General features: G+C 35.9%; 5 protein-coding genes across 6 annotated transcripts; 1 reads left to right on the top strand and 4 right to left on the bottom strand.

The window, feature by feature from the left end:
• LOC18786011 (flavonoid 3',5'-methyltransferase) lies at positions 720-27,571 on the bottom strand. Of its 2 annotated transcripts, none has more exons than XM_020556838.1 (8): positions 27,566-27,571; positions 23,107-23,111; positions 14,480-14,487; positions 2,810-2,894; positions 2,304-2,389; positions 1,686-1,830; positions 1,429-1,560; positions 720-1,215 (listed from the first exon to the last, which is right to left on the bottom strand). In XM_020556838.1, exons 3-8 carry the CDS (start codon positions 14,482-14,484, stop codon positions 907-909), a joined length of 762 nt encoding a protein of 253 aa, XP_020412427.1. In that variant the 5' UTR covers positions 14,485-14,487; positions 23,107-23,111; positions 27,566-27,571; the 3' UTR covers positions 720-906. The 2 variants fall into 2 exon arrangements, with proteins under 2 accessions (XP_020412427.1, XP_020412428.1); XM_020556839.1 differs by having other exon boundaries at positions 720-1,197.
• On the bottom strand, positions 3,316-5,546 carry LOC109947186 (flavonoid 3',5'-methyltransferase-like). Its single transcript, XM_020556840.1, has 5 exons — positions 5,374-5,546; positions 4,980-5,065; positions 4,333-4,477; positions 4,059-4,190; positions 3,316-3,802 (listed from the first exon to the last, which is right to left on the bottom strand). Exons 1-5 carry the CDS (start codon positions 5,431-5,433, stop codon positions 3,512-3,514), a joined length of 714 nt encoding a protein of 237 aa, XP_020412429.1. The 5' UTR covers positions 5,434-5,546; the 3' UTR covers positions 3,316-3,511.
• On the bottom strand, positions 10,414-16,007 carry LOC18785134 (chromo domain-containing protein LHP1). Its single transcript, XM_007219400.2, has 6 exons — positions 15,167-16,007; positions 14,953-14,978; positions 14,425-14,511; positions 13,412-14,185; positions 10,991-11,051; positions 10,414-10,889 (listed from the first exon to the last, which is right to left on the bottom strand). The coding sequence occupies exons 1-6, from the start codon at positions 15,521-15,523 to the stop codon at positions 10,842-10,844; spliced, it is 1,353 nt and encodes a 450-aa protein (XP_007219462.2). The 5' UTR covers positions 15,524-16,007; the 3' UTR covers positions 10,414-10,841.
• On the top strand, positions 19,823-22,326 carry LOC18785279 (upstream activation factor subunit spp27). The gene is made up of 2 exons (XM_007218497.2): positions 19,823-20,334; positions 21,909-22,326. Exons 1-2 carry the CDS (start codon positions 20,011-20,013, stop codon positions 22,032-22,034), a joined length of 450 nt encoding a protein of 149 aa, XP_007218559.1. The 5' UTR covers positions 19,823-20,010; the 3' UTR covers positions 22,035-22,326.
• LOC18786002 lies at positions 23,045-26,464 on the bottom strand. Its single transcript, XM_007218655.2, has 7 exons — positions 26,229-26,464; positions 25,906-26,078; positions 25,742-25,794; positions 24,575-24,689; positions 24,247-24,369; positions 23,694-23,865; positions 23,045-23,493 (listed from the first exon to the last, which is right to left on the bottom strand). Exons 1-7 carry the CDS (start codon positions 26,361-26,363, stop codon positions 23,308-23,310), a joined length of 957 nt encoding a protein of 318 aa, XP_007218717.2. The 5' UTR covers positions 26,364-26,464; the 3' UTR covers positions 23,045-23,307.

Below are 27,578 nucleotides of genomic sequence, written 5' to 3'. Positions count from 1 at the left end.
CATAAGTGTTTCATATTCAAAACAGCATATCAGACAACACCACAAAATGTGCAAACAACCAACACCAAGGACCACACAAGCTTAAACAATTTCAAATTGGGAAAATCGATTACTTACTGTACTTGGGAGGTGGCCCTCTGTTCCGCACCTGCAAAGGCAACACATCCAGACTCATGCTGCGTCGAATCAACAGAGCCAAAAGAACCTTTATGAAAAAGCTTTCAGATTCCCTCGATTCCAACCTTCGATTTCGTCCTTTTTCCCGCCCAAATTCCGGTCCCTTTCTAACCCTACCCTACCAATGTGAAAGAGAAGTGCGAAGTGTGTGAGAGAGGAGAGGTTGCTAATTCAATCCGCGTCTAATGCCGAAAATAACCCTCAATCAAGCGTCAACGTGGGTCAGACGGACTAATGGATGAAGTGTTCGAATTTTGACGGTGGGGGAATATTGATAATAAAATTTAATTCGAGCCTTTAATTCGCTAAAAAAAAAGGTCAGAGGGTAAATTGAGCATTATGTACAAGTTTACGGGGCAATTCAGCAGAATACCCTTATATATATGCAGAGTAGATAATGTGGCAGTGCTGTTTATTATTGTATTGCAATTTCTATGCTTTGCTGGGTAGCTGTTAGGCTGGGTTGACCTTGTCCTTCGTCACTTTTCGTAAATTATGTTTGCGCTCATTTAGCGTTCATAAGTTGGGTCAAGATAAATTATGAAGTTGTGGATGAGAGAGACATTAATCAAAACCCATGTACATCAGCAAAGGTCCTTGGGTCAAGATAAAACTGCAATCATCCCCTGAGATGAAAGCTCATCTCATCAAGTGTGGAGATTATTTGAAGACAAATGTTAACCATTTTACAGAGTACTTCAACAGAGTACACTGAAGTAGTTTTTCTTCCTAATAGATGCGCCTGCAGAGGGTGAGGCCATCGCCGATGGAAACGTGAGCCAATTCGATACGGGAATCCGTGGCTAGAAAGCTGTTCAATTCCCTCGTATGCTTTCTGGATGGCCTTAAATGTTCCTCTACCATTTCCTCAGGCTCTGCCACTGAGCCAAACCACAATGTGTTATCGAATGCTATTATCCCACCAACCTTAACAAGCTTTATCAGCAGCTCATAATATTCAATGTACGTGTCCTTGTTAGCATCCACAAATGCAAAATCAAAGCTCCCTTCTTCCTTCCCCTGCTTGCTTGTTTGAAACTACAAATCAAAATACAATTCTATCTATATGAACAAATGATAAAACTAAAACTATTTCAGGCTAATGTTTTCTCGTAGGTTTATGTTGCTAGATTGTGAATCCGGACTACACGGTCAAGTAAATACTGGCAACATACAACATACGTTGTCGATGAATGCTTTTTCAGAAATACTTCTTAAAAAATATGGCACATATATAAGGTACTAACTTACATTGGTAATGAGATCATTTAGGACGGAGATGGCATCCGACTGAAAGAAGTTAATCTTATGCTCCACCCCAGCCTTCCGAATGAACGGCAATCCGAACTCATAGGCTTCTTTATTCAGATCGATTGCTGTAATCTGAAAAAAATTCATGTTGAAACTCCAGAACTTATTACTACAAGTCAAGATGAAAAGTTTTATTTATTTATTATTTTAATGAAAATTTAAAATAAAAATAAAAAAGAATGAAAAAGGAAGAATACTTTTCCATCAGAAGGCAGTGCAAGAGCTGTAGTAAGAAGAGAATAGCCAGTAAATACTCCGAGCTCCAGTGTCTTCTTTGCATTCATGAGCTTCAGGAGCATGGAGAGCAACAGCCCTTCATCAACAGGCACATTCATAATGCTCCTGCAATTAATTAGATCAAACTGTAATTATTGAGGTTAAAGTTGGTATTTTCTGAAAAGTTATATTAGTTTCCTTGATCAAGAAATTGATTAGTTCTGGAAGAAAAAGATCAAGGAATTTATTAGTTGATAAATAAAAAAATCAAAATAACTTACCAATATTACTAAAAAAAATTCTCTTTATGATAAGACCTTGTATTAATTAATTTATTAGAAGCAATAGTCTTAAATTAAATGAAATATACGTTTTAGACAACACTCACTCATCAAACTATAATCAAATAAACTGATGAACACAATACTTTCTGTAAACAATGAAAATATTAACGATCATTCAACTAGTAAAAATTTGGCTAATTTTTCACCTCCCAATTGAGTTGCTAGCGTTGTATTAACTTACTAAACCAGCTATCGCTTAAGCGCTCTCGTATATACATATATACTCGTTAATGTAACTGCAAATATTCAACATACCTGAACTGGTATTTCTCGACAGTGGCTTCCCTTAGTTGCTTCAATTGCTCATGTTCTCTTGGATAGCAGCTTGTTTCAAGGATGTACTGTCACAAGAAAGGCCAATGGTTATCTTGTGAGGGAAAGTAAATCTAAAAGTTTAAGGCTAGTAATTTAATTTCACTTGTCACACTGCAACTATGTCGTTTCTTGTCTCCATTTGGTTACTGTTGTAGTTTGAACTCCAAAGAAAAATAAATAAAAAATCATGAACCAGCCGAAACAAGTTTATGAAGAAACACTATAGCTCTTCACACCCACAGTTAATAAATAATTAAACAAATAAAAATTGCAAGGAAAACAAGAAATTATTTCAGTCCTAGCAAAACTGCTTCTTTAATCACTCAATCGTCCACACGAAAAAACAAAAATTAAAAATTAAAAATCTAAAAAACATTGAAAAAAAAAAAATTCAATCGTCTATGGCCTTGTCAACAGCATTTGAAATTGAGGAAAAGAAAATGAACCTTTAGAAGAGCTGGGGTTTTGAGAATGATCTTCTCTTGTTTTCTTGCTTCCATCCTCTTCTCAACAAAAACTAAACTATTCTGTAAGTTTTTGTGAAAAAAGAATCAATTCTTAATAACTCTCCATCTTACCTTTTATTGCGAATCTCAGCATAAAGCAACTGCGAATACCATTATGAACTTCATGTCATGTGATTTTGAATGTAAAGAACCTATTCTGCCTAGATTAATTCATCTTTCCTACAACCAACTGGTTTTAATTAATATCATATAACATATTACTACGAGTTCATGTATCTCTCTTATCACGTGATAAATCACTTGACCAACGAACTCGTAGTTATACAAAAGAACCTCACACACACACACCCTTCGGTTAAATTTTTGTGTCCCTACGTATTTCAAATCACAAGTATTGAAATTGTTTTATTTAAGGGTCAATTTTTTTAGAGAATTTATACCCAAAAAAAGGACTAAAGACGGCTAAATTATAGAGATAAAGGATATAGAAGCACAACTCAAAATTAGAAACCAATACATAAAAAAGATTCCAACATCATACAAAGCTCATCTCATCAAGTGAGGAGAATATGTTGAGAATATGTCTACCAATACATCATCAACCACATTATTTGAAGACAACAGCTTGATTCATTAGAGAAGTTCAACTGAGCACACTGAAGTTGAAGTTGTTATTACTTCCTACTCGAGGCGCCGGCAGAGGGCGAGGCCATCACCGGTGGTAACATGAGCCAGTTCGATACGGGAGTCAGTGGCTAGAAAGCTGTTCAAATCCCTCGTGTGTTTTCTGGGTAGCCTTAACGTTTCCTCCACCGTCTCCTCGGGCTCTGTCACTGAGCCAAACAACAATGTGTTGTCGTATGCTATTATTCCGCCAACTTTAACAAGCTTCAGCATCAGCTCATGATATTCTATGTAGTTGTCCTTGTTAGCATCCACAAATGCATAATCGAAGCTCCCTTCTTCCTTCCCCTGCTTGCTTGTTTAAAACTCCAAATCAAAATACAATTCTATCCATATGAACCAAGAATTCCGGATAATGTTCTCTCGTAGACTTATGTTGCTAGACTGAAAATTTGGACTACATGTTCAAGTAAAGAGTCAACTTATCACTAGCTTAAATTGATCGTTTGGCAACATACGATAGTTCGATAAGAGATTAATTTTCAAACTACTTGTACGTTGTTTGTTAAACAAAAATACGTACGTGTGTAATGTACAAACTTACATTAGTAATGAGATCATTTAGGACTGAGAGGGCATCCGTGTGAAAGAAATTAATTTTGTGGTCCACCCCAGCCTTCCGAATGAACGGCAATCCAAACTCGTAGGCTTCGTTATCTGGATCGATTGCTATAATCTGAAAAATTCATGTTGAAATTCCATAACTAATTACTAATGTTAATGAAGTATATATCAAACCAAGCTGAAAATTTCTATTTATTTATTTATAAGCTCAATGAAAATTGACAACAAAAAGAAAGAAAGAAGAATAAGAATACTTTTCCATCATGAGGCAGTGCAAGAGCAGTAGTAAGAAGAGAATAGCCAGTAAATACTCCGAGCTCTAATGTCTTCTTTGCATTCATGATCTTCAGAAGCATGGAGATCAGCAGCCCTTCATCAACAGGCACATTCATAATGCTCCTGAAGTTGGTATAGGGCTCATTTTTGTAAGACCTTGGTTTAATTTTTTGCTTATACACACACAAAAAGGAACACACAAAAAGGAATACACAAAGGAGTAGTGCTCAGCTATAATCAATTAGTAAGTTAATATGGTACTAACTGCTTGTTTGGGCCTACTTTATGATGTAATCTAATAATCAGAACCGTTCAAATTTTTTTTTATCATCATTCAAGGATTGTCTGTACAAAATTTCATCCAAATCCGAAACCGTACGTTTAGCCACTTAACTATTATTGTCAATATTTATCGAAAATATTGTGTTCCTCTATGTATTTGATTAGAGTTAGATAACTAAACACGTTTTAATTTGAATGAATTTTTGCAATAATGGTTTTTCATTGATGATTTAAAAAGTAAACAATTTGAATCATTAGATAAATTGTGAAGTGGGCGAAAACGAGTGCTTAGCGCCATATGGAGTTACTAATTGACTAGTGCTCGATCGCTTATTCAACATACCAGTACTTGTATTTCTCGACAGTGGCTTCCCTTAGTTGTTTCAACTGCTCATGTTCCCTTGGGTAGCAGCTTGTGTCGAGGATGTACTGCAATAACACAAGAAAGGCCAATGGCTATCATGGAGGGGAAAGTAAATCTAAAAATTTAGGTTAATTTAGTAATTTGCTTTTACACATCACAGACATCAACATGACGTCTAACATACAAATCCTAAACGGACAACAAACTAACATGCTAAAAACAAAACTAAAACATAGTAGAAAGATAATATAAAATCATGAACCAGCTGAAAACAAGTTTCTGATTTATTATAAAAAAGTTTTAAAAATATAAATTCAACGGTCTATGATCTGTGTTAACCAGATTGGTACACAGAGAGGAAAAGAAAACGAACCTTTAGAAGAGCAGGGCTTTTGAGGATGATCTTCTGCTCTTGTTTGCCTTCTTCTGCCATGCTCAACAACAACAACAACAACAACAGCAACTATATTCTAACTTTGTGAAACCAGAACCAGTTCTCAACTCTATCTCCAAAATGTGAGAAAACTTTGATGCTTCTATATATTTTTGTGTCCGTTGCTTTCTTTTACAAATTCTTTGGTTGTTTCGAACCCATTTCTGACAGTATATTTAATTTTTCTGTTACCATTTCTCCTGTGCCCACCCGTTAGTGTTACCCATCTACCGTTTTAACATCGGTCCTTCCACTTAACTCTAACTTAACGGTGGGTGGGAGTTGTTGACGGATTGGGTGTGGGTTTGGGTTTTTTTATTTTATAATTATTATTATTATTTTTTTAGCAGAAGTTATTTCTTATCCAAGCCCCAAACATGGCTTCGCATCTGCTTCAGAGCCTCTGCCTTGTCTGGCTTCTTCATGAACATTTCCACAAAATTTATGAGAACGCGAAACAGAGCTTGCAGTTGAGAAACCTTGCTGGGTTTTCTTTCATCAATTATTAATTTTAATTTAATTAAAAGTTAACACATTAGAGTACATATAATGAATTCATATTGCAGTAATTTTGATTGATATAAATCCTCCGCAGGACTTAGGAAGGAAGAAAGGATTTGGAGAATGGATCAATGGAGTATTCCAGCAAACAACGTTACTGGGTGTTAGAAATCAAACTCCGTTAATTTAATTAAACTTAACACTGTTAACTTAGAGTTAAGTGAAAGGACAATGGTAATAGGAAAATTGAACTCCATTAATTGTCGTTGCATGTGTGATTTAATGTAATTGTTACAAAAATCTCAAAAAGTAAACTCATCTAACGGCAACTAACGTTTATATAGGCCAGTTACGCAATTAAATCTTTCCCGACCTTTATGTGCTTTACTTCATAATAAATTGGCCTTGATCAATGTTGAGATGAAAATATTAAACGTTCTCTCTAACTTCAATGCAAGGGCGGAACTATGAATTTTTTAACGGGTGGGCTAGCTAAAGTTATTAACTTAAAATTTAATGATATAGTCTTTCTAGAAATAAAAGTAAACATTAAATCGTATAAATCAAGCTAGTTCATAGCTCCATAGACTAATTTTCAATAAGTTTTAACATAAATCAAATAGGGTTTAACATCATAGTAGATTGAATATCAAAGGCTTTTTTACCTAGATTGACCTTAGGTTCCTTCATGCATTCATATCATACATGAAAAGTTGTTTTATGTAAAAATATTGACTAAGTATGAAAAATGGGTTTTCAGAATAATCATTTTTTCAAGATAATTTTTGGCGGCTTTTATTCCTCACACATCAAATAAGAAAACTTGATTTTATGGGATTTTAGTATGAAGTGTATATTAACTTAATGAGCCATCATTTTTAGCCTAAATCGTATTTTGCACTAAAACCGATTTTTCATATTTTGATTTGGTGGGAATTTGATTTTCTAGTATTTTTATTTGAATCCAAATGGGGGGTACTTCCTTATTTACTATGTAAACTTAAGTAAATGGAGTAATATAAAAATAAATAAAAGTAAAATGACAAAGAGCTCCACTGACTGGGCTAATATTGAAGATAAGTTAAATATATAGGTTTTTTATTTTTTTTCTTAAAAAATCACACTGGGCTACAGCCCACTGTAGCCCTTAGTGTGGCTCCGCCCATGCTTCAATGCTCGAAATTTTGACAAAAACATTGATCCATCCAGTGAAAATAGTCTTGACTTACGGATCTGGGATCTCAGGTTAAAACTCACCTCCTTTAATATCGCTTGTATAACAAATTTTGACAAAAAGAAATAAAAACACTTCAATGCTTAAAATCAATGTGAAGCCATGTCCTCTTTAAGAGCTTCTCACTCCTCACTTATATAAATAAATAAATAAAAAGTTGTTTGTAGGAATACAATAACCATATAGTTTCTAAAGTGCGAAATATACTTTTCAAGGACAATTTCTTACATGCTTCAACTTAAAATGTTGTCCTAATTAAGAATTCACGAAGTAAAAGTAGTATCCATCAAGCCAAGTTATACCTTCAATCTTCATACCACAAAGCTTGGCTCTTCATTAGGGGAGAATTCCTCCTAACATGGTGACGTGGTGACCTCAAATTCAACATATGTTCTTTTTTTAAAAAAAATTCCGAATACGTTTGTGGATCATTTTAACTCAATTTTTTTAAAAAGCCAAATATTCCTTTGTTGCCATTTCACTACCAGCAAGGACCACCACTTACAGGAGAATTTCATCTTCGGGGACACATACCAAGTATGGGAAAGTTAATAGACTAAACTATAGTAATGGTCCTTAAATTATATCTCGAATTGTATTTTCGTCATTAAATTCCAATAATAGCTACTTTCATCCTCAAATTAAGTTTCACGTTGCATGGTAGTGGTCATTTCTGTCAAATTTTTCATTAAATTTAGGAGTAAACTAGTTCACATAACTTTAAAAAATAAATAAAATAACAATTTAAATGAATAAAAAGGAGTGAAGGAATTTTTTTATTATTATAAAACATTTCTTGCTTTATTTACTTTTTTTGCTAAATTATCGTAATGTTCCCTAAATTATACATCAATTTACACTTTCGTCCCACAATTGGCTCGAAAAGCCTTTTTATTGCCAAGTTTTTTTCTTTACTCTATCAATGCATATCTGATAAGTATTGGATTAGATTATTGTCGAATTTATTTTAAGACAAAAAAATGATTAAATTTTCATTATTAACTTAAATAAGTAAATAATTTGTGAAGACCTTTCCTATTGAAATGGGCGATAGCATATTAAACTGACACACATAACATGGATGCTAGGATTCGAACTCAAGACCTTGCATGAGGGAGTAAATACTCCAAACCACTACACTAGTGAATCCTTTGTCATAAGTAAATAATTAAAGTGTACTTTCAATGCATAAAAAAACTCAAATTACTCTTACATTACACACAAGTAATATTTATAAAACTATATAATAATAATAAAAAGTAAGTTCTATATTGTATTTAGTCGGATTGGATAAGTTTTAATCCATATTTGATTTGTTATGTTAAAGAATTATCTAATTCGAATCACAGTCAGATTAAAAATCTCAATCTATATTCTATTATTCTATTATTTACATCGAATTCAAATCAAAATTCGATCCATTCACATATCTAGAGCAAGAAAAAAAAAATTGTTGAACAAGTGTAAAATGGACATTATAAAACTTAGGGGTGTGTTTAGAAAAATTGTTGATGCAAAAAAAAAAAAAAAGGCTTAAATTCTAAAATAGTCCTTGTGTTTTATTTTGTTGGCCAATTTAGTCAATATGTTTTTAATTTGGCCAATTTAGTCCTTGTATTTAGCACTGTTAGCCAATGTGGCCCATTATGTTAAAATTGCCGTTAAATAAACATGATAAATCTTATTTTCTTATTCTTCCTTTAAAAACCTATAAATTTTGTTGAAATTAATTTATAAAAATTTGAAATTAATTTATAAAAATTGAATTAATTTAAAAACATATTAAAACTTCATTAGAACTAAAACATAGCATTAGAAAAAAGATTTTAAAAAAAAAAGGACGGGCGCGGGGCTGCTCAGCAATGTGGTTGGGGGGAGTGGGGCGATGACTGCATGGTGAAGATTCTACTGGAAGATGGTCAGGAGTTAGGGATTGTTCTTGAGAGAGAGAGAGAGAGAGAGAGAGAGAAGGGGAGGGGTGGGGTGGGTGGCTGTGGCTTGGGGAGTTGAGGTTTTTGCGTGTGGGTGAGTTGTTGCTGGGGAGAAAGGGTGTTGCTGAAATGGTGTTGTCCTTTGGTTTTTAATTGCTTTTAGCTTTTAAATCTTATTTTTATTTCATGATTATTTATTTTATAGATTAAATTCAAATATTTATATTTTTTATTAATATTTTAACATAAGTTTAACGGATTGGATTACATTAGCTAACGGTCCGAAACACAGGGACTAAATTAGCCAAATTGAAAACATATGGACTAAATTGACTAACGGGCTAAAACATAGGCACCATTTTAGCATTTAAGCCAACAAAAAAAAAGGTTCTAGAGGAAAAGAAAAGGGGTGAGAGAGAGAGAGTATAACATGTATGCATGTGCTAACAAAAACATGCCATACAAGCCAGCTGTTGCTGTTTATGTAATAAACGAGCTCACACCAGATGATACAGAACAAGGAAGAGAACAAGTAGAAGAAACGACCCCACACCGAACCCGAACCCGTCACCACCCTGGTCAGAGCTACTTGTTTGATGAACTGTAACCGGAGAAGACATCCCAAATGCGGGAAAAAAATAAGAAACAACTTGTAAAGCGAGCAAAACTAAAAGAAGAAGAAGCATCACAAAAGCAAAGGTAGCTCTCCCCTCTGTATCTGCCCCTAATTGGAACAAAGACACTGAGATTTCCAAGAGGGATACTAAGGTAGGTTTGCAGATGATCAAGCCCAATGCTCCTACCATTAGAGAAGGAACAAGGGGTGAAGGCCCTCTGCTCCCCATTGCAGTCTTCAAGCTCAGTTGCTCTCTATTTTCTTGTTTTAAGAGGCTCAAAGCAAGCAAAGGAGGAGATATTGGAGAGGAGTGCTTGTTTGTTAGTAGCAGAAGGAGATCACTTCTAAAACAAAATCACTCTTTTTTGTTGCATATCTGATGGTTTGTTGAGCGAAGCCAACGTCTCTACAGGAATCTGTGTTCTTTTTTTATTGTTGTTATTTGACGTATAGGATATAGCTGAGCCTTGGCAGCCAACCACAGGCTTTTTCATGAACATATACTATTTAATTTACATGGATTAGTATAGTATAGGAAACAGCTTCTTACCTATTTATTTTCTCTTTACTTGGTCTAAGTTTAGTTGAGTTAAATAATACTGACAATAGGTCATGTTTTACGATGCCTTCAAGAAAGGGCGCTTTGATGACAACACTAAGGAGAAATTCAAGATTCACACGAACGAAATCTGGAAATAGAAAAATATTTCATTCTGCTCACATAATATAACAGCCAAAAGGAGACAACCTTTTCAAATATTCTGTGTGTGGAGAGAGAGAGAGAGAGAGAGAGAGAGAGAGAGAGAGAGAGAGAGAGAGAGAGAGAGAGAGAGAGGAGTTACTGACGAGATGTGTTCATTTCCATGTTAAAGATCCAGATACAACAAATATGTAGATAAAAAAGAGATGGCCTTTTAGTGATCTCCATATTACCTAATAATACTTTTGTGGTCAATAGATGAGTGAGAAATAGGAGAAACACGCTGATCAGCTACTGGTATATGACTAAGTTCACCAAACTACGTTTGTTAACCTGCACTCTCTCTGCAACTACAATATTTCCAACACTGTGTACAGCTGACAACAAAGAGATGCAGATTTAGCTATTCTCCGTTTACACCTTGAATTACAATGTAGAATTGTACCGGAGATGTTGCTCATAAAAATCGATCAACTGGAAAAGAGGAGAGAGATTAGCCAATAATTGTTAGCTACTGGCGCCATTGCAATGTTGTCAATAAAGAATGTATATCCTGTTTCACAATAATCACTTACCAAAAGTGGATGATTAACCTTGAGAAACTTGTTATCCACTACCACTTCTGTTCCGTCGGACCTATAACAAGGCAACCACATATAAAAACGTCATGAAGCAGGTGAAGAGAACTATGTGATACAGGTTAAAAGTTGGATCTGTAAGCAATTGAAGGATCTGAAATGGCTAGACTTTCCAGATTTCATTTCTATACAAATAAAAATAATAAAGAAGCAGCCGCCAAACATGTTGACCATAAAATGCCAAATTGCAATTTTCTAGGAAAATACTGTAGTAGTGTTAAATAGGACTGTATTACATGCTAAGATAGCTCAAACACTGAATAGTCCACAAACAATCAACTCCCACAGGATCTAATTTTCAGCCAGCCAATTTCTCTGATGAAGTTCATAAAAAGATATATAGTTTAAGCCATTAAAGACTTTCGCAGTTAATGCAATGGATGTCATGCATGTCAACCAACAACATGTCCAAACATCAGAATCACACAAATCCTCAAATACTGTAGTTTGCACAAGTTATCACAGGAAGACTCGGAAATAAGTCATCTTCCGCTGAACATTAATATTAAGAATGTAATTTAAGTAGACTTATGCTTTCAGAAAAAATTGCTTAAAACAAAAGCTTAGATAACATTTGAAGAAATGTAAAAAAGTTGCAGATTGCCAAATGTGCCCGTGCAATGACTCTATAGAACTGCCCAGACTCAGAAGCCATCAGGAACAAAGCATGTGCAGCTACTCTGATATCATATGTTACTGCTCCTAAGCAATAAATTACTCAAGAACTTTTACTACAAGTAAACTACACATTTGCTCACTTCAACTACAATGGGGTGATAGTGGTCAAAGGATTAGTCTGAAGATCCACCAAGAATGTTCTATTCTAGCCCACACACAGAGTGATGGTCCAATTAAAACACGCAACACGTGCCAGAACTGACTAAAAGCATGAAAACAGTCAAACAAATAGACTATTTCAACCAAAACGGAAGACCCATTAGAACTAAATTCTTTTGATGAGACCATAAGAACTAAATTATAAAAGGTATAAATACATTTTTAGGTCTGACTTGTGACCACAATCAAATCGAACAACATAACACAAACAAATAAATCATGCTTGGCCCACGTGTCACAAAGAATGGTGCAGAAAAGGATAAGGATTGGGTAATACTCCTTGCATGCACAGTGTAGCTTTGTCTTATATCAGAGGAAGAATCTTAATTCACATACAAAACTGTGCTTCCCAAGTGATCCAAATTCCAAAAGGAACAATGGTGAAGCATAAGAAAAAGCTATGAGGTAGGGCTTACAAGTGCTTCTACAAGAGTCATATTCATATCAGATTCTCTCTCTCTCTCTCTCTCTCTCTCTCTCTCTCTCCAAGTTTGACAACCTTTCCAATGTGTAATAGTTTAAGAGATGATCTCACCCACTCCACCAACCCCTCACACCACCTTAGTTCAAGGGAGAGGTGATGCCCTTTAGTCCAAAGTCTTCAGTATTGGACCAAGTATGTTTTAAGCGCATTTTTGCTGCCTTTATGAAGTCTAAAGCCTTACCTAATTCGTATCTAATTCCCAAGACAATTGTATTATTATCATTCAGGACTATATATGTGATTACTTTGGTACATGACTGGAATCATGTCTATTTCCAAATATGAGTTGGTGTCATAGAGCCTGTAGTTTACGTGGGAGGCATAATGTACCTTTCCTCAATAATTATTAGGTCAAGAAATGGATTTTCACAAGGGAAATTACTCATGCAACGTTTTCTTATCGAATATCTAAAAAGGATCGAGGTGCATTAATCAGCAACATAGTAACAATTCCAAATTCAGAACTCCTGCTAGAAAAAGATGGTATGAATGATCAATGCAATTTGAAAAATATCAAATGTTTTAACATCATAATTTCAGTAATATTTTCTGCACAACATTGCTCTATGTATGATATTAGAGAAACTAGTATTCAAGGAGAATGCTCTTAATAAGCCATCAAGACATATGAGAAGAACAACTAATTTGTAGATGATTACCACAAAACTGTATGCATATATAAGAATCTTTTAGCTGTATGCTTGGCATCTTTTAGATGAATAATGAATTAGGAAAATAAATAGTTCATTGAAATGCTAACAGTAACTGATATGTAGCACAGGTAGGCACACATAACCCAGTCATGGCACAATTTGGTAGCGGACATTGGAGATGGCTATTATAAAGGGACGGCAATTTCCACCGAATGGAGTATGCATTTTCTTTTTATGAACCAGAGGAAGAAAAAAGGTACTAATGGAGTATGCATTTTATTTCACCTATTCAAAACATAAACTATTCGTAAATCTAGTCAGAATATATATGTAAAGTTATCCTCAAAGATGGAATAGAAATATAAATTGAAGTTTAAGACAGACCTCATTGCCTTAAAGGTGACTGACACATCCTGGACATCATTTGACACAGAAGTTGAATACCCTATTGGCTTGATAATCTTGGTGATACGCACTGCACTTTTGGATTCATCAATCTTACTCCTGCGACTTGAATTTTCCCCGGCATAATCAAGATTTTCTGCCCCTGATTGATTAACTCTACCACCATATCTAACACTGACTCTGCTTGTTGCATTTGGTGTAGCACCCAGTTCAGACAATTGCGTCTCTTGTTTAAACCTCTTCACAGAACCAGACTTCCTTCTCTTAGCTCCAGTATTGCGATTGCTCTGTACTGGTTCTGCACAGTCGACCTTGGAAAGACCATTAACTTCAGATGCCTTTGCTTCTTGGAAATGTACAGAAAGTTTATCTGAATTGACAATATTAGTAGATATTGTTGCTCTGAGCTCACTAAGCTTTGGATCATACTCATTTTCCTCTCTCCTTTCGCCAATTTCTTGGGAAGCATTTGAACACCAATTCTCAGCATCAACTTTCTTGGTGGTTTCAGTATTATTGACATGCCCATCATTCTCTCCTTCAAACGCTACGCCCACAGACTGCTGAGGGGGCTGAAGATCAACAAGGCTCGGGCAGTTGAGAGCAGCGGAGGACAGAACTTTATCAACCATGCTGATTTCCACATCTGTCACGTTGTAGATAGGATCAGTAGAACGCTGCTGCCTCTTCTTGGGTTGAGAATGAGGAGTCCCGGACTTGCGCTTGCGCTTCCGATGCTTTCCAGCACGCAAGCTTTAAAAAAGACATGATAAAAATAATAAAAATGAAACTTAAAACTTTGCATTTGTTGCTCAAGCTACCTATAAAAAAAAATGAACCCAATCAACATAACCAAAATTTTAAAATGAGTCAGTTTTTAATATCTTTGTAAGCTCAAAGCACTGCGAATTGTTAGTGTCCTTTTACTCCTGTTTTTGGAAAACCAAATGAATAACTAGAGGGAAATGGAAGAAAACTAAACAAAATAATACCTTTCCTCAAATGCTTCGATAACATCAGCAATTGAATGGAGATTATCCAAGGGCTCCCATGTATTGTCAGTCTCTGGCCAACCACGCCTGTATAACGATCCAATAGCAATAAATACACAGAATTAATTAACAAGAGATCCCGATTATATGGAAGAAAAAAAACTTTATTAGAGTTTATGTACCAACTTTGGAGTTTTTATAATGTAGTACGAGAGTATGGCCGTTTTCTAGTACCATATAATAATTTCTCCCATCTTTGGATGTCGTATCATATTTTAAGATTGGGATTATATATTACATAGGGGTTGAGGATTTATTTGCTTATCACTATTTAGGGTTTTTTTTATCGAGTTAGGAATGTCTATAAAAGGCCTTAATCTTCTCCCCACTCCCTTCTATTCCCTATCTATTCTCTGTCTGACATCAACAAGACTTAGATGATTTGATTTGATATAATGAAGCAGTGTATGTGCATAAAGTAAGTTAAAAAACAACAAGAAAAAAATGATAAGAGCGAGGTTCACGCACCATTTGATGAGATACTGGAGCTCACCCTATATTGTTGATTTTCCCACATTCCAACGAAAACAGAAAGGAAACAAAACACTCAGTAATCAGAAGAAATATGTAAACAAACACAAAAACCCATCATTTTCTTATCAAAACAGCAAAACTAAAAGAACCCAGTTTAATTCTCTAAAGCAATAATATAACCCACAAAAAATTGGGGGGAGAGTAGTACCTTGCGGACCCTTTTTCGGCGAATGGCTTCGATTTCGTAGTAGCCCTCGGCAAGCTTGTTGCGCTCTCTATTCTCATCGTCATCAACAACACCATCAGCCTCACGATCACCATCACCCCCAACCTCACCATCATCTTCACCCTCGCCCTCGCCCTCACCATCGTCAGCTTCTTCGAGAGCTTGAGGTTCTTGAAGCTCTTGCTGTTGCTCTTGGGGTTGCTCTAGAGCGGCTGCGTTAGCTTGCAGCTGAAGAAGAGAAGCAAAAGGAGCATTTGGGTTGTTGCTGGTATCTTGAAGAACAACATCAAGAGGCATTGCTTCCCAACTCTTCCTTCTTCCTCCTCCCTTCACTTTCATTTGTGCCCAAATCAAATGGCACAGCTACTACTTGTACTAGTGATAGGATTCTTCTTAAATTATTAAATCTACAGCTAAATTAAAATCCCACAAAACTCTCTCTCTCTGTCTCTCTCCCTCTCTCTCTCTCCTTCTCTACAGTGCAGAACCCCAATTCCCCCCAAATATGTTAACCTGGCCACCACTTCCTTTTCAAGCGTTTTCTCCCAACTCCTTTGTCCTTACCCCTATTTCTCTCTTTTCCTCGCTCTCTCTCTCTCTCTCTCTCTCTCTCTCTCTCTCTCATTTGTTTATTTTCTTTTTCTTGGGAGTAATGGTCAAGTTAATTAGGTGATTTTCCCTTTCTTTTTTCTTTTTTTTCCGAAGTACAAAAGTAAATTACAAAGAGGATTCCGAGTAATTCCTAAATACTTTTGATCATAAAAAAGTCTCATAGCCATTAGTGAGAAAGATTATGAAACTAAATAAAGAAGTTATGTTGATGGTGACCCACATTAGCTAAAGCATTAGCAACAATATTCGGATTTTAGAGATCTCAAGGTGTTGTAAAAGGTCTTGAATATTCAATAAGATACAATAAATTTGTCACAGTGGAGAACCATTTTGCTGCAAAAGTTTAATAAGTATTTGGGAATTGCCTTCAATAACAAGATTGGAAATGCCAAAACGCTTAGCTCAACCAAATGTAAGATCAAAAGCTTCAGCTTCCAAAACATAGGTAGAGAATTGGAGGTGGCAGTTGGTGTTTGGCTGGATCTGTTCTAATGCCCATAGTCACAGTATGTTTTTTTAAGTATGGACGAAGAATTACGATGCTTTCTTTAGATGATATTAGGCTTTCTTTGACAATACCTGCATAGTGATGGGATGTATTTCAACGGTTTTGAGGTTGGTGTTTGGCTGGATTTGTTCTAATACCCACATTACGGTTTTGACTCTGTACGAAGAACTATGATGCTTTCTCTGGACCACAAGAGGACTTCTTTGATAAGTTTCTTTTTCGTATAAGTTGTTTGACTCTTTAGTCAATAACATGGGTTGAGTTCTATTTTCTCCGGGAATGTTTTAATGAGGCTGTTGTTAACATGCTAATAATTCTTACCATGCATTGTTTCCTATGGGTTTAATCAAATACCATCTTTTCTCAACAACAACAACAACAAAACCAGAGGTAGAGAACCTACAATTTTTGTGTAGCCACTACTATTTCTAATAATAAAACCGGCAGCATATGTGCCATCTGATTTAACTAAACCGTCAAACTGAAGTTTCCAAGTGGATAAAAGATGTGCATCCCATTTTAAAGTAACTTTTGAATGAAATTATTGTTTCTTCTTCTTAATTTTCTTATGCCAAATATCATAAAGAAATGTTTTAACATGAGTGCACATTAGGTCATTTATTTTTTTAAATCAAATTATTTCTTTGTAGCCAAATTTGCCAGCAAATTGTTAGAACTTTTTCCAAATTTGTAGACAATATGAATTGTTTTTGGCACATCAATTCAATGAAATTACCAAATTAATTACAAATTTGACTGGCAAAAAGGATTCCAAGAAAATATTATTAATATGTTCAACATCATTATGATATAAGAGGCAATAATGATGGATAGAGAAAAATCTAACCAAATGTTCCCTAGTAAAAAGGCTTTTTTTAAGAAAGATCTAAGCAAAATTTTAATTTTTGGGGGGAATTGCAAGTTTCCAAATTCGTTTCAAAACATGATGGGGAATGCTTGATGAATGCTTTTTTTGTTTATACAAGCGATATGGGAGAAGGGAGGAATTGAACATAGGACCTCAAATACATGGGTAAATGCTTTTAACCACTTAAACTACAAGCCCCTTGCACTTGGGAAATGTTTAAAAAGAAGAGTAATAGCAAATTTTACAAAAAATTAAACAAAACAAAATTGGTGAACGATTGGAGCCCAAACAAATTTATGAGTCTGTATAGTTAAGTGATTATTGAAACCAAGTTTCTTTCATCCCATCACATATGGTGTTGATTGATTGGTAACTTTGAATCAGAATTATTTTTAAAAGGTAAAATATTGAAACGTACACATTGTCATATTGTTTGGTGAGCAAATTTGATGGGTAAATTTTGTGACTTTAGACATTATTATTTATTTTTGTGACTTCCCTACATTTTGTGTTAATTCAGTGAAAGTTTAAATTGACGATAACAATTTTGGGGGAAGGACAAAGAAGTCTTGTTGGTGTTAGGATCGAGAACAATGCTGAAGTTTATAGCATTATAAATGGATGCTAATGGACCTGGCCTAGTGATACTTCTTAGGCTCTCTTTGGGATTTTTTTTTTTGACTAAAAATCTGTTTTATTTTAAAGTTAAGTAGTTTAAAGTGTTTGATAAAAATAAAATATCCCAATTATTTTAAAAGTAATAGCATTTTGACAGCAATTTTTAAAAGCAGACTTTGAATTGCTTTTCAAAAGAAGCATAGATGAGCCTTCAATGAATTTTTTATTTCCCAAAATACCATCATTAATTTTTTAAAATGACATCACCTCCGCGTCCTCATCCAACTCCACCACCTCCACCACCACCATCGACCGCCACTGCCGCCACTGCCGCCACCACCAACTCCTCCTCCTCAACCTCCACTACCACTACCTCCACCTCCACCTCCACCTCTACGACCACTATCCCCACCACCACTACTACCACCACATGATTAGCGCATAACACTTTCAACATCATGTTTATTTTAGTCATTATCCACATTTACAACAGTTTTATATTAAAATTTGCCAAATTGTTTTGACATTGCTTTTTGTACTAACAGCACTTTAAAAATATTATTTACCAAACATGGAGTTGCATTACTTTACAGCTAATTATTTTCAAAGCACATGCAACTTTTTTTTTTTTTTAAATTTTAAAAAGTGATAGCAATCCCAAACTAGCCCTTAGGCTAACCTTGGGAGTAATGGGCTCTAGTCGACTTGGTCATCGTTCAATAAAGGGAAAAAAAAAACTTGGTCATCTTGTAAGTATTTTCTTACCACTAAGCATGTAGTTCCATGGGATAATCTAAAGTTCGGTTAAATCAAAATATCCACAAAGTAGCTTTTATCCTTGATTACTCCTATTGTGATGGTATTTGGGCTAGCCTACATGTAGGGGTGGGCATAATTTCATGTCAACCCGATCAATAGAGTGTTCGATTGGCCTAATAATGAGCAATAGTGGTGGGCATTCGAACAGGTGAGTCGAGCCGAACCGAGTTGAGAAAAATCGAAAAAAAAATCATGTTGACTAAAATAGTCAAACTAGGCTAAAAACCAAACCAGATCGCTTTGGATCAATTTCCCCCTCGGTTATTGTCTTGGAAAAATCGGTGTAAACCGAACCAGAACGGTTATGTTAAGTTTACTTATTCATTTATAACATTAGTAAACCCAAGTAATAACTAGATATTTTAGCCCAATTAATACCAAAAAGTCTTAATTCCAATTTATATACTCAACTAAATAACTACTCTAGCCCAATTTTTTTCCCTTTTCGGCAAACCATATATGTTCTTGTTGCGCTTTCGTCTTTCTCTCAGTATCCATTGTATATTTTTTGTCTTCATCCAATTTTTCTATACATCCTATTTCTCTTCTTCTTCACATATTTATATTTTTATATTTCCAATAATAAATATGTACAACTATTATTATTGAACTTTGAAGTTTTATGTTAAGTTGAATTTTAGGATGATTTAATGTGCTACAAAATAAAAAATATGTATCAAGTCATAAATTTTTGTTGTTGTAATTGGGCTAAAGACATTGTAGAAATACAAAATAAAAAAAATATTGGGCTTAGGCCAAAACTAGCCGAACGCAGCAGTTTGATTAAGTTTCTAGTGTGATTTTTGTCAAAATTGAATCGAACTAAACTCCACGAATTTGATAAACCGATCCAATCTAAAACGCATCGCCTCATTTACCCTTGGTGGCTTTGGTTGGGAGTGCACTCTTGTAAGACTTTACTTTTATTTTCCTTATATTGAATTTGATTTTAAATATTAAAAAAAATTGCAACTCTTTAAAATTTGGATAGTAAGTAAAATCCACCCATATTCTAGGCGAGTGTTTTGTATATTTCCCTAATATAAATTTTGGGAAATTATAGTAGTTTATTAGTTACTCGAATTTTCCAATTCTCTTGTATATTCTGAGTTGGATCCTGCAAGCCTGCATGGCTAGGCCCAAGCCCAACAAGTACAATCAACAAGCATCAAAATAAAATAAAAATCCAATGGTTTATTGGATATTTAATTTTCCAAAAAAAAAAAAAGAAAGAAAAGAAGCTAATAGGAGGAGAGGGGGAGAGGAACCGTTTGAAAATAGGCAGAAGTGGGTCTTCTAAATATTAGGGCACAGAGATCAAAGAGAGAGAGAGAGAGCAGAGAGCAGAAAATTGTGTTGCAGTGACTTGTGTGTGTGAGAGAGAGAGAGAGGCTGAGAACAATGTCGTCTTCCAATGTGTTTAGGGTTTTCAGAGGATGCAGGGCTCTCATGGCACCGGCCAGATCCTCCAGCTCCACTGCTGGAGCTGCTGTTTCTGCCTCAAAGGCCGCCACTGCTGCCGAACCAAAGCCAAAGGCCAAGCCCAAGGCCAAGCCCAAGGCAGCAGCTGACTCGACCAAACCCAAAATCCCTAACAGGAGCCTCGGGATTATGAAGCCAACGCCGATCTCACCAGCTCTTGGTAGCTTCCTTGGCGCCTCTGAGTCCTCTCGTGCTGAGGCCGTCAAGCAGATCTGGGCCCACATCAAGCTCCACAACCTGCAGGTCCTCATCACTCCTTTCCTTTTTGTGGTTTTTGCTAGTGGGTTCCAATAAAATGCTTTGTTTTTCGTTATTTATGGGTTTTGCTTCAAATTTCTTTATAAACTACAAGAATATATTTGGGAAATGAAAGAGAATAAAAAGGTAACCAAGCCCTAAACCCTAAGCCCTAAATTGGAAAAAAAGAAGAAAAAAGAAGCTGTTGTCTGTTGCAAACAAAGGGATATCCGGACACCTCAGTCTGACTTGGCTGATGGGAGCTTGGCTCAATGCAGATTTACTTATGATAAAGTTATTTATCTATTTTCTTATCATTTTATTATTTTCGAAGTTGATTAAAGCCAAACAGGTTGTTTCTGCTTTGGATGAAGCTTTCCATGTTTAAACAAGCTGCGTTTTCTTATGTTAACTGAGTCACTGCTCTGTATTTCTATGCTACTGGTTGCCTTTAAACTAGTTTAGTGTGGCTGGGTTATAGTCTGTTCCAGGGGTCATATCAAGTACTCATCCCAATATATGCATTGCCCTCCACATCACGTAGACTCATATTATGTTGGCTCATGTCTGTTCGCATCTGATATACATATCTTATATGTATAACCATTAAGATCACCTTTTCAAATTTTCATTGTTTTATGTATATGTTGACGGAATATGGGTTCTTGATCTTTAACTTTGATGTACAGTTTGGATAATTCACGGTTCTCAGTAGTCACTTTGGATTCCATTTGATGTTTTGATGTATGTTTCTTTTTCATCAGCATGTTATCACATCCTTTTTGAGAATGCCTTTTGTTTGCAATTAGGTAGTTGTCCATTATGTTAGAGGGGTGCAATGTTTTAACAAGCTTGACGGATAGTGAGTAGCTATTACAGCTAAGAAATGTTATGTTAGGTCTTTTTTTGTTGACATAAGCATTTCTGCTGGGGGATAAAGTAAATTTTGCTATACAAAATTCTGATCTCCAAAGGAATGAGCATAGACGATATGAAGAAGCAAGTAACAGTGTAAACACTGGCAATTAGCAAAAAGGTTGGAAGACTTTTAAATGTTTGAGTTGCATGGAACAACACATGAATTTTCTTTTCACCTGACAAACTAGATGCAGATGGCAAGGTGCTTCCCAGTGGCCTTAGTACTTGGAACAATGTCTCATCAAAGGGATAGAAATGTTTAGGTTTGAAGCTGTCCATGAAATTCAAATCAGTCTCGCCCCTGCATATCTGTGGGCTGAGTTTGCCTGTAAAGCCAGTTGGTCTAGGATTTTGTAATCGTCACGGTTTTGTTTTGTCTACTCCAAAGGTGTGATTGCTACTTATTCTGTTGTTGTTTAGGAAAGTACAGCAGGGATGTGCATCCTGATGTCTTTATCTAGTGGTTGTTTCTAATATGAATCTTGCACTTGCTGTGTGTTATTCACCACGAAATAGTTAAATACTTGTAATTGACATATGAAGTCGAGTTGAGTGATATTAATAGTTGACATATGAAGTTGAGTTGAGTGGTATTAATAGTTGACATATGAAGTCGAGTTGAGTGGTATTAATCAAATATGTATGCTTTTCTCTGCCTGCAGAATCCTGCTAATAAGAGGGAGATCCACTGTGATGACAAGCTCAAGGCAATTTTTGAAGGGAAGGAAAAAGTCGGCTTTTTGGAAATTGGGAAGCTTCTTTCGCGCCACTTTGTGAAGACTGAATGAATGCTCATTCAATCTCTAATTGATGCATTTTGCTTTGAATCGATGTCCCTAACCCCTGTTTAAAAAAGAAAAAGCAAATCCATTTGGAGATAGTGTAAGTTTCACACCTATGTTTGGGACCATATTATGCAGGCTTGGGGTTTGATGATTGAATTTTAGCTGGAATGCCTTTTGGTTTTGGATGTGTAAAAAGTACGTAGGATCATGAAATGACTTTTATGTAGATCATTTTCTCGTATTTCAGTTTCACTGTTGCTTTTAGCTGTGGTGAATATCATATCATTGATCTTAATTTCTCCCTCTTAAAATTTTATCAAGAGGTTGGCAGATCGTAGTGTGAAGGATGGGAGGACAGCCCCTGGGTGTGTGAGTTGTCCTCTTTCCTAACTTTTGCAAAAGAAAAAGGGCAATATATTTCATCACTGTCTCAGTAGAATAGTTGGTAATATCTCATTGTTAATTATGGCGTCGTGGGTTCGATTTAACGACCGTGTTACTGTAGGTGCTACTCTTATCCTTGATAAAATGTGTGCATGATTTAATAACACAAGGTGCATCTTATTGCCGTGGATTGCATTGACTTCACTATGCGGTCAACACGCTTGTGCTCAGTCTGATCGTTTTGATTTGCCCTACACCTAATAGGGACACATCTTAATCCATCTAAAACCTAAGGAGTGATTAACAACATTTGGATTCCATTCTAATCTCCGGCAATATTGCTTGTATAAAAATTAAAAATAAAAACCTAATGAGGTTGCTTTCCACAAAACTCCCCGCCACTCTTTGCTGTTACACGAGTAGTCGTGGCGGATTAAGGCAAAAGTAAGCAGGGACTAAGCTGACTATCCTCCACCATTAGCAAGAAAGAATACCATCACTTGCATGCACAAATGTACACAGACAGTAGCTGGGACTGGGGATGATAGAAAGATAATTTGACTTTCAGAGGCAGAACAAGACTTGTGCAATTGGATTACAGTGCAGACGATTAAAATTTCGAAAGATGAGAAAGAACAGGTTTCAAGTCAAATTGCATGATCAATACATCTTCCAACAGTATTATGAGTTCCTCTGCTTGTCCAAGTCAAATAAAATTATAATTAATTACAAACAAAGAACTAGAAGAATGCAAAATATTCGAAAAAGATTACAGTTTATAACTTGGCACGACATGAAAAAAAAAAAATTCTTGTGAATGGGCAGTTGACAAATTACTATGGCATCGAATAAATTATTCTTTTCTTTACAGTACCTTAGAGGTTGGAAATCATTAGGTTAGGAGGTGATGTATCCATTGCTCTACAATAGCAGGAGACCCATACCATGGTCTCAAGATATCATCTGAACCAACTGGTGAGTGGTAAACACCATCTAAGCTAATATTGAGTGCACCCTCAAGATGGGCTGATACTTCTGGCACAACCCCATCTCCCCAAACATCTGCCTGCCCACAAACCTGAAATACATGCTAGTCTCATTGTCAGAATTCGGTCTGCAACCATGGCATCCGGCTTAAAAGATATGACAACACATAACACCAGGAAACATAACTATAATAAAATCTCATAGAAATTGAATTGAACTCTCAAATGACAATGATAAGTTTATTTTGACTGGAAGTAACTGTTTATACTGCTCAGACAGTTGGGGTTTTACCTGCTTGTACCCTTGCCCGACAAAGCGAGCACGCAAGGTGGTTGTGGTTGATGTTGAAGTGCTCATATCATTTATGACAGCAACCTCTGATGAAGGTTCTACACTCGCTATTGGAAGTGCAGAATCAATACTTTCATTTGAGTTCCCAAACAAACGAGCACCTTGGAGATACCTGCAGTTTCCGTATACATAACTCATTTAGATTATAGGATTTCACACTTATATTTGCTAGAGTATGGTGTTATATAATATCTGTGGGGTCTATTAATGTCAAGCTCTTCTGATGCTTCTTTGTTAATTTCATATATGGATGTGGTGTGGTGTCCTGTTCAACATATCTACTGTTTACTACATCCATTTTATAGTGTTGCAAGTAACCTTCTTGATGCACGTTAGCAATATAACTGAACTCAGAATTGAAAATACAAGAAGAATTTCACTCCTATTAATTTATTCAAATAAATAAAAATGTCTGCATAAAGTAAATACTTCAAATAATAACAGAAGCAATATAGAGTAAGAACAAAAAACAGAATCAAATTATGAGTTTTACCTCCCTGCTATACATACATATTTCACTTCAGGAGTGTAAACAGCTTTTGAGCAATTCTTATCAACGTAATCCAGGAGACCTCTTGTTTGATCAATAACCCCCGACACACCTTTTGGTGGTGGCCTGAACAAAATATAGGTGTCAGTTATTCTCCTAATGAAGTTTGAAGAAGTAAGCTTTTCAAATGGAATATGGAATAACAAAAGTTACTAGACATGTCATGTCATCACCAAACAGCCCTCAGATATGATAAACGTTGATTCACATATGTAAAAGAGATCCAAGAGTCATCAGCAAGAAATTAACATGAAAAAGTTTGATGACCTACAGGTGGGGGGTTCCAAGAGTCAACAACAAGGATATATCGGACATCCCAATTTCTTCAATGTAGAGACGTGCAAGCCATCCTCCTGCTGAGTGTCCAATCAGGGATAATTTCCCACCTAAAAACCATAAGAAATGAAGCAAACAAGTCAATTGCTGTATTTTATAGAAAACTCACATGTTCCATGAGTCAGTGACAGAGGATGGCAAGGAAGGAGAGACCCTATGAACAAAAGGGAACAAATATAGTGTTGAATTTTGACATGGCCACAAGGAAGATTAACATGTGAATGAAGGACGGACATTTCTTATGGCTTTTTTGGTCACATATCTAACCCGTATTATACTTTAACTCACCCTCCTCAACCTCACCTCTCACACTAAGGGGTCTAGGGGAGGGGAGATCATCATTAAGATGCATAGCAATTACAAATTGTACAATCACCAAATACCGGGCTTCCAAAAATTTAACAATAAGGTTATATTGGATCAAACCACTCAAGCTAAAGTATTTTCATTAAATCGGTAGGTTAATTTCCCTTTCAAGCATAGCCGAAACTACTAAAGTGATATCATTGCACTAGAAAAGCAGCTAAAGCATGATAATTTTAAAATCAAGCAATGCCATTTTCAAAGATGTAATAACACACTAAGAAGTTAACAGATAGGGATAGGCAACGAGTATCAACCACCATCACCATTACTACCAAAACCACCACCACTATCACCACCACCTCAAGGGTAACCCATTGCCCATCCCTATTAACAGAAATGAAACTAATTATCTTTTAGCATCATCTAAGTTGGCTAGAGAGAAATGACTTACACATGTTTGACTACTCTAATACTAACTCTAGTATTAGATTTCACCTATCTTTCTCAACTTTTAAAGATCGCTAATGTCCACAAGTTAGAGAGCAAGGGGTCTCCATGTTTTCGGCTCAATCTGTCTGCAACAGATAGGTTGGCCAACATGTAACTACTCATTCTCTCACTGTTTCTCAACTTCATCCTAACCACACAACACTCAAGATAGATTTTGTTTCTACTTAGCCCAATTCACAATATCTAAAGTGCTCCGAATTACAGAAAGAAAACAAAAAATACATAGATATTGAATTGAAGCAATTGATGAACATTTCAAATTTCTAAACAGATGGAGTTGATCAACCTTGTGCCAGCTCCTTTGCCTCTTGTACGGCCTCATCCACCCTCTTCAAATACCTGCCAAAGCATGGTCATTCATTGTTAGATAAATTTAACCCAACCTATTATAATGCCATTAAAACCCCAGAGGGTACTAAAAAAGAAACAAACTTGAATTACTAGGCATACCAATCTAGTACAGGGCGAGGACTGAGAGTTCCCCGCCAGTAATTTGGGTCAACCAAACCGGCGGCATTCCTCAGCCAATCAAGTCTTGACACCTTAGCAACTACTGTGGCCACTCCATACTCACTCAAAGTAAGCTCCAACTTCTGGTAGTCAGCTGAATTGTTCCCCAAACCCTGAAATAAATATATAAAAAAACCCACGAAACAGAAACTGAGATATTTGCAAAATGCCAAAGTCCCAAAAGTTATGCGCACATATTGCAGTTTGACAAAACAAGTGAAACCCAGATGAGGAAAACTTAAGAGAGAAATTATAAGCTTAACTGGAAGAACAACAGCAGGTCGATATGATGATGATGTTGATGGGTCCTGAGAGAATGCAGAGGAGGAGAAGGCCAGTGGTTTCAAAGGAGATAAAAGCATAGCCATTCCCATACCCACACCATGGGAAAGGGGCATGTTGGGCTTGGCATTTTGTAGCCTGTACCAAAAGCCACCAAAATGGAGGGTCACACCAGTCGGTTTTGGTACTTTTGAGAGTTGAGGTTAAGGTGAAGGACACGTTGCCTTTTGCTTTTGCAATCCTCCAGCTCCAATAGGCTTCATTTGTAATCCCGACAAGAACAAAGACCATCAGATCATCATCAAGCAAGCCCAACCAAATAAATTCAAGAGCAAACTGATTTAAGGACATAAACTAATTATTGATACAAATGATATTTTATTTTAATTTAATTTAAATGATAAGAAGAGGATTCGAACTCGGGTGCAAAGGGGAAGCACATGTGCTGTAGCTAATTTAGCTAAGCACATGTCTGCTTTGGTCGTTAAAAGCTTACCACTGCACTGTGGTCCCGTATTTGAATTCTCTCTTCCTAAATATTGCTCGTATCAAACGGAAAAGAAATAATAACTTATTTCGTTACGTGCTAAGAAATAATAACACTAACTTATTTTGTCAAAACTTTCAACAAAATTGTATGTTACATGCACTTCCAAGAAGCCAAATTTACCCTCACTTTACCTATGCCACTCGTGCTAATCTTGTTAAGAGAGTTAACAAAATCAAGCTCAATTGCAACAATTAGTAAACTCACGAAAAATGAAATTAGAAATACTAAAGTGAACTGCGCCTAAATTATAATTACAAAAATCATAATTTAGCAAAACAGAAAAAGAAAAAAGATGAAATGTCCTTTTTATATGTGTTATTATTCTAGCCGTGGAATTTTAATCAAACCGTCTTGACTTGTCCTCTCCATTTGTATTAGTTTCACAGAGAGAAACTGGAGTGAGAGAGTGAGGGGTTTACCCAAAACCCAATATTGGTGTAGCAGCAAAGATGGGTTCTTGGGTTTGCTAACCCAGTGGTACTGATTTATTGAAGAGTGGAAAAATCCACACGTATCTTGTACAGTCATTTATGATAGAAACATAGTAATGGTATCCTCCATAAGCAACACAAGGAGCTGGACCCCATACATTTGTGTGCAATTTTTGAAAAGAAAGAAGAGATACAGATTGAGAAAGGGAAAATGGTAAACAATGCATTTTACCATTCAAACAAAAAACTACATATACTTGGTGAGGCATCAGGGTGAACAGAAAGTTGTGATTGTTTGAGCATATGCTGAAGAATGTCATTGGAAACATGACCAAACCGTTGATGCCACA

This window comes from Prunus persica, chromosome G2 (genome assembly GCF_000346465.2).
Source record: "Prunus persica cultivar Lovell chromosome G2, Prunus_persica_NCBIv2, whole genome shotgun sequence".
NCBI classification, from domain to species: Eukaryota; Viridiplantae; Streptophyta; class Magnoliopsida; order Rosales; family Rosaceae; genus Prunus; species Prunus persica.
This window is presented reverse-complemented; position numbering and strand designations above follow the sequence as displayed.

Excerpts from the sequence above, each read along its gene's own strand:
- LOC18785279 (XM_007218497.2), top strand. The coding sequence starts at position 20,011 with ATGTCGTCTTCCAATGTGTTTAGGGTTTTCAGAGGATGCAGGGCTCTC. Across the intron at positions 20,335-21,908 it reads TCAAGCTCCACAACCTGCAG|AATCCTGCTAATAAGAGGGA; the intron begins GTCCTCATCACT and ends CTCTGCCTGCAG.
- LOC18786011 (XM_020556838.1), bottom strand. Across the intron at positions 1,561-1,685 it reads CACTGCCTTCTGATGGAAAA|ATTACAGCAATCGATCTGAA; the intron begins GTATTCTTCCTT and ends AATTTTTTTCAG. Across the intron at positions 1,216-1,428 it reads TAAATGATCTCATTACCAAT|TTTCAAACAAGCAAGCAGGG; the intron begins GTAAGTTAGTAC and ends TTTGATTTGTAG.
- LOC109947186 (XM_020556840.1), bottom strand. The coding sequence starts at position 5,433 with ATGGCAGAAGAAGGCAAACAAGAGCAGAAGATCATCCTCAAAAGCCCT. Across the intron at positions 5,066-5,373 it reads AAAGCCCTGCTCTTCTAAAG|TACATCCTCGACACAAGCTG; the intron begins GTTCGTTTTCTT and ends GTGTTATTGCAG. Across the intron at positions 3,803-4,058 it reads TAAATGATCTCATTACTAAT|GGGAAGGAAGAAGGGAGCTT; the intron begins GTAAGTTTGTAC and ends ACAAGCAAGCAG.
- LOC18785134 (XM_007219400.2), bottom strand. The coding sequence starts at position 15,523 with ATGAAAGTGAAGGGAGGAGGAAGAAGGAAGAGTTGGGAAGCAATGCCT. Across the intron at positions 14,512-14,952 it reads CTCCAGTATCTCATCAAATG|GCGTGGTTGGCCAGAGACTG; the intron begins GTGCGTGAACCT and ends ATCGTTATACAG. Across the intron at positions 11,052-13,411 it reads GTCACCTTTAAGGCAATGAG|GTCCGACGGAACAGAAGTGG; the intron begins GTCTGTCTTAAA and ends GCCTTGTTATAG.
- LOC18786002 (XM_007218655.2), bottom strand. The coding sequence starts at position 26,363 with ATGCCCCTTTCCCATGGTGTGGGTATGGGAATGGCTATGCTTTTATCT. Across the intron at positions 25,795-25,905 it reads CCTCGCCCTGTACTAGATTG|GTATTTGAAGAGGGTGGATG; the intron begins GTATGCCTAGTA and ends ATGCTTTGGCAG. Across the intron at positions 23,866-24,246 it reads TATGTATGTATAGCAGGGAG|GTATCTCCAAGGTGCTCGTT; the intron begins GTAAAACTCATA and ends CGGAAACTGCAG.